Genomic DNA, 4,275 nt, shown 5'->3' with positions numbered 1-4,275 from the left:
TTTAAGGATCTATAACTTTATCACAAAATTCCTCAAAGACCTCATTGTCTCTTTACTTTATTATTTTTTTCCCAACCATGTATATGTGTAACAAATATGATTATTAGAGTTTTTCCTCGTTAAAAATATAAATTTCACTGATAAAAAAGAGGTGATGAAACAAAAATCAACCTTATGACAAAATTATATTAAAATTTTAAAATTTAAATTAATTTATTCTGTTTATTAAGATGTCAGATGTCTATAAGATAAAAATAAAAAACTATCATTTAAATGAATTAATATTTATGTTCATATCTCATATATAATTTTATGTTTCTATGTTTGTGTTTAAGTGTCGGACACTTAGAAAGCAATTAATGCTAGTGGGCAAATGATTGGTGATGATTTGTATGTAGGTTACATTCTTCTACATGAAGTAGTAGCAATTTATGAGCCACTTGTATGTGGCATGCGTGCATGTTTTGGTTTGTGTTTGAAGTTCATTATTTCCACCACTACTCTCTATCTTTGTAATGGATTTGATGGATGACTGAAATTGAACCTCAAAACTTTGCATTGGAAGAGCGAGGTAGCTTCAATATGATAACAAGATTTGATTTCTTGGAATGAGGACAAGCTATTAAGCCGTGAAATGCGGACTTAAACTCATTAATTATTAATTATATGGTATGCATCATTTTCCAACAGAAATAATAATGAGAATCATGTTTCAATTCTAGTGAGTGTCCATCTAATTACATCACCAGGGGTGGCAATCATTGTTGTGATTCAAAGGTCCCGAAAAATGGGAATTGAATATTGTGGCCATTTTCCACTTGATAAATATAATTCCTTTTTCAATAACCTTCCTTCCTTCTAATGAATTCTATCATGCCCAAGATGGGTTATGGCCAAAATATTTTCTCTCTCAGGGACTCTCCCGGATAAAAATATCTACGTTTTGAAAAAATTGGATCTCTGCTTGGCTGGCTAAGATGGTTATGCTCGTTGTATTGGGGATTCTTGGATTTCTAAATTCCATGTTAAATAATCATGAAAGATATTGATTATATCTTAAATATAATTATACTTACATTGGCTCAAGAATTTCAATATGAAAAAGGTGGTGATTTGGCTAGAAATGGGATAACAATGTGTATTACCTAATGGTGGACGTTTGGAATGCATGATCAACACGCAGGAGGCGTGGTGACTGCTACAAGTGGGGATGTGAAGATACGTGGCGCCATCTGATTCGTCGGAGTTGGGACCACGCGGGGGGCGTGATGAGTCAGCACGCCGGGGGCGAGATGACGTGGCGTAGTTTGAGTGGCTCACGGAGGCACCACGTGGGGGTGTGCTGACGTGGCACGTGGGGGGCATGATGATGTGGCAGCAGCACGTGGGGGGCGTGCTGAGTCAACACACAAGGGCATGTTGACACGTGGCAAGACGTGATTGGCTGAGGCAATCAACACGTGGAGGGCGTGGTGAATGCTTTTCTATATAAGGAAGTGCTCGGCTCCATTTTCATTCTGAGGAAGAGTGTGTGAGTGTTCTTTGAGTGTGTTTCTAGTGTAATGGAGGGTACCTCAAATTTGGTGGTGTATCGCGACGGTGAGATAATACAATACGTAATACTCATGAGGGAGTGATGTTTGTGTACCAGAATCCATTTTCGTTTGTGGTTCCATACACTATGACGTTAATGGAGCTTCAGAACGGTCTTTGTCAAAGCATGGAGAATGGTACATTAATGAGAGTGAACAGAATTCTGTACTGGAATCCGGTTGTAGTTTTTGGTGGTCTAATACAGTTTGATATCATGACAATCACTGACGAAATGACTATGCAGAATATGTTTCAAATTCACCGGCAGACTCAGATGCGACAGCCACAGATTGAGCTGTATGTTGAGTTTGAAATCGTAGAGGCGGAAGGGATTCAAAATGATTTAGAGGTGGAGGATGATAGAGCTGCAGTGTACGAGGGAATGAATAGTGACAGCGAAGAGGACTTTGAAGCCGGCGACGAAGACGAGGATGGTGATGTGGGAGTTGAGACAGTAGCGAATAATGCAGTGGTTCACCCCTGGATTAGTCAACCGATGAACGTGCCACCTTTTATGCGTGAGTTGGATCTCGACGCCATGCATGCACCGGAGTTTCCAGAATATTCAAACATAGGTACATGATGACTGAATAATACGTTTTTGTTAATCTATACTTTGGATTGATTAATAAATGATGATGGGCACTTTCTGTAGGCATTGCTGATCCTGAGGACGGAGAGTTCTGGATTGGAATGGAATACAGTTCTAGAAAGTCGGTCGTGACAGCAATTAGAAGTTACACTATCGCTAGAGGAGTTGACTACGACGTGTATGAGTCTGAGCCACAGACATTCAATGCAAAATGCAAGATGTATGGGCGTGGGTGCGACTGGCTTATCCGAGTCAGCTGGATACGAAAAAGAGGTTGTTGGGAGATACGCAGATACAACGGTAGGCACACGTGCACAATGGCAGTGATTTCGTAGGATCATTCCAAGTTGGACTCGAATACAGTTGCTGAGGCTATAAGGCCATTGGTCGAGACTGACCCGTCCATCAAGGTGAAATCTATAATAGCCGAAGTCCAGTCAAGGTTCAACTATACCATCAGTTACCGAAAGGCTTGGTTAGCAAAGCAGAAGTCCATAGCGAAAGTTTTCAGTGATTGGGAGGAGAGTTTCCAAGCCTTGCCATGGTGGCTCTCGGTTATGGTTCAGAAGATACCTGAGTCAGTTGTCCAAATAGAAACACGCCCACTGTATAATGGGAATGAGGAGGCGCAAGGGGTAAAAATACTTCATTGCGTATTTTGGAGTTTCAATCCATGCATTAGGGCATTTAGGCATTGCAAGCCCCTAGTTCAAGTTGACAGCACACACCTATATGGAAAGTACAAAGGTACACTTCTGGTCGTTGTTGCACATGATGGAAACCAGAACATTGTGCCTATCGCTTTTGCCTTGGTGGAAGGGGAGACAGCTGATACGTGGCACTTCTTTCTCAGGAATCTGCAAATACATGTTGTCAGAAAAGATGGTATGGGAATGATCTCAGACCGGCATGAGTCAATTCGGGCAGCAGTAAATCGTTTCGAAGATGACTGGCAACCTCCAAGAGCATGGTGGATGTTTTGTATAAGACACAACGGCAGCAACTTCCTACGAGCATTCAAAGTCCCTCACTTGCAAAAGCTTGTGGTCAACATTGGGTATTCAAGAACGGTGGATGAGTATAACATCAACTATAAGAGGCTCCAAGAGCAAGGCGAGGCATATGCCAGGTGGTGCGACGCCATTGGACTTAGACATTGGGTATTGGCATTCGACGAGATTAAGAGGGCCATCCATCTCCTTCGTATCATATCGTGATGCACGACATAGTGCTCTGTAAAGATGTGCGAGACATGCTGACCCCAACTATAAGTATGGATCCGCTCGAAATCGCGAAGCAACGGTAGATACTTCGTGTGGGTGTATGCGGTCGACTTATCTGTAAACAGGGTCGACCCTAACATACAGAAAATCTGACATCTCACGTATCTCCTTATGGACTCTTCAGTGTCCAACGGCTCCACATCTCTGATACGTCGAACCCAACCAAGCTTTATATAGGATTTTGAATTACCACTGAGTACTGGTTCACGTCCGAATATTGCCATGCTCTGACTCTAAACAAAGTCACTACTACTGTCAGTCCATCCACTAACAAGCTCTCCATGAATGGGTAAGCCAAATATATGAACGACATCTTCCAATGTCACTGTAACCTCACCCACTGGCAACACAAAAGTGTGAGTTTCCGGCCTCCACCTTTCAACCAGAGCAGCTAAAAAGGAGTGAAATCCTCTTATCACCCCAATTCTAGATACGTGGTAGAATTCCGTGGCACGTAAGTAGTTTTCGGCTATCGAATTCCACGTCTGTGGCGGATCGAGCTTACGCACCAACAAATTTCTTAGACTGCATCAACGAAAATATATTTATTATATTAGTTATAAGTATTCATTTATTAATAAACAAATATTAGCATATTTATTTATAAAATATATGTATTCATTTAATAATATTTATATATTTATTTATTTTAATATTTTATTTGTTAAAATAATTAACGTGCAGTGCATTACCATTACCAGTAACAAAAAATAACAGAAATTTAAATACACAATAAAAATATAATTTACCAACTTACATAAATTGAATGATCTAAATAATTTATAATATGTTTCTCCGGGACACTGT

General features: G+C 40.4%; 1 protein-coding gene across 1 annotated transcript; it reads left to right on the top strand.

Moving 5' to 3' along the window:
• On the top strand, positions 1,691–3,402 carry LOC107621324. Its single transcript, XM_016323353.1, has 3 exons — positions 1,691–2,168; positions 2,249–2,458; positions 2,549–3,402. Exons 1-3 carry the CDS (start codon positions 1,691–1,693, stop codon positions 3,400–3,402), a joined length of 1,542 nt encoding a protein of 513 aa, XP_016178839.1.

Source organism: Arachis ipaensis, chromosome B10 (genome assembly GCF_000816755.2).
Source record: "Arachis ipaensis cultivar K30076 chromosome B10, Araip1.1, whole genome shotgun sequence".
In the NCBI taxonomy this organism is placed as follows: Eukaryota; Viridiplantae; Streptophyta; class Magnoliopsida; order Fabales; family Fabaceae; genus Arachis; species Arachis ipaensis.
The sequence above is the reverse complement of the archived record's forward strand: the minus strand, read 5'-3'. Positions and strand labels throughout refer to the sequence as shown.

What these genes read in the sequence shown, in the direction of transcription:
- LOC107621324 (XM_016323353.1), top strand. Translation starts at nt 1,691, where the DNA reads ATGGAGCTTCAGAACGGTCTTTGTCAAAGCATGGAGAATGGTACATTA. An exon ending in TCCAGAATATTCAAACATAG is followed by an intron (nt 2,169 to 2,248) that starts GTACATGATGAC and finishes CACTTTCTGTAG; the next exon opens with GCATTGCTGATCCTGAGGAC. An exon ending in CAGCTGGATACGAAAAAGAG is followed by an intron (nt 2,459 to 2,548) that starts GTTGTTGGGAGA and finishes ACTCGAATACAG; the next exon opens with TTGCTGAGGCTATAAGGCCA.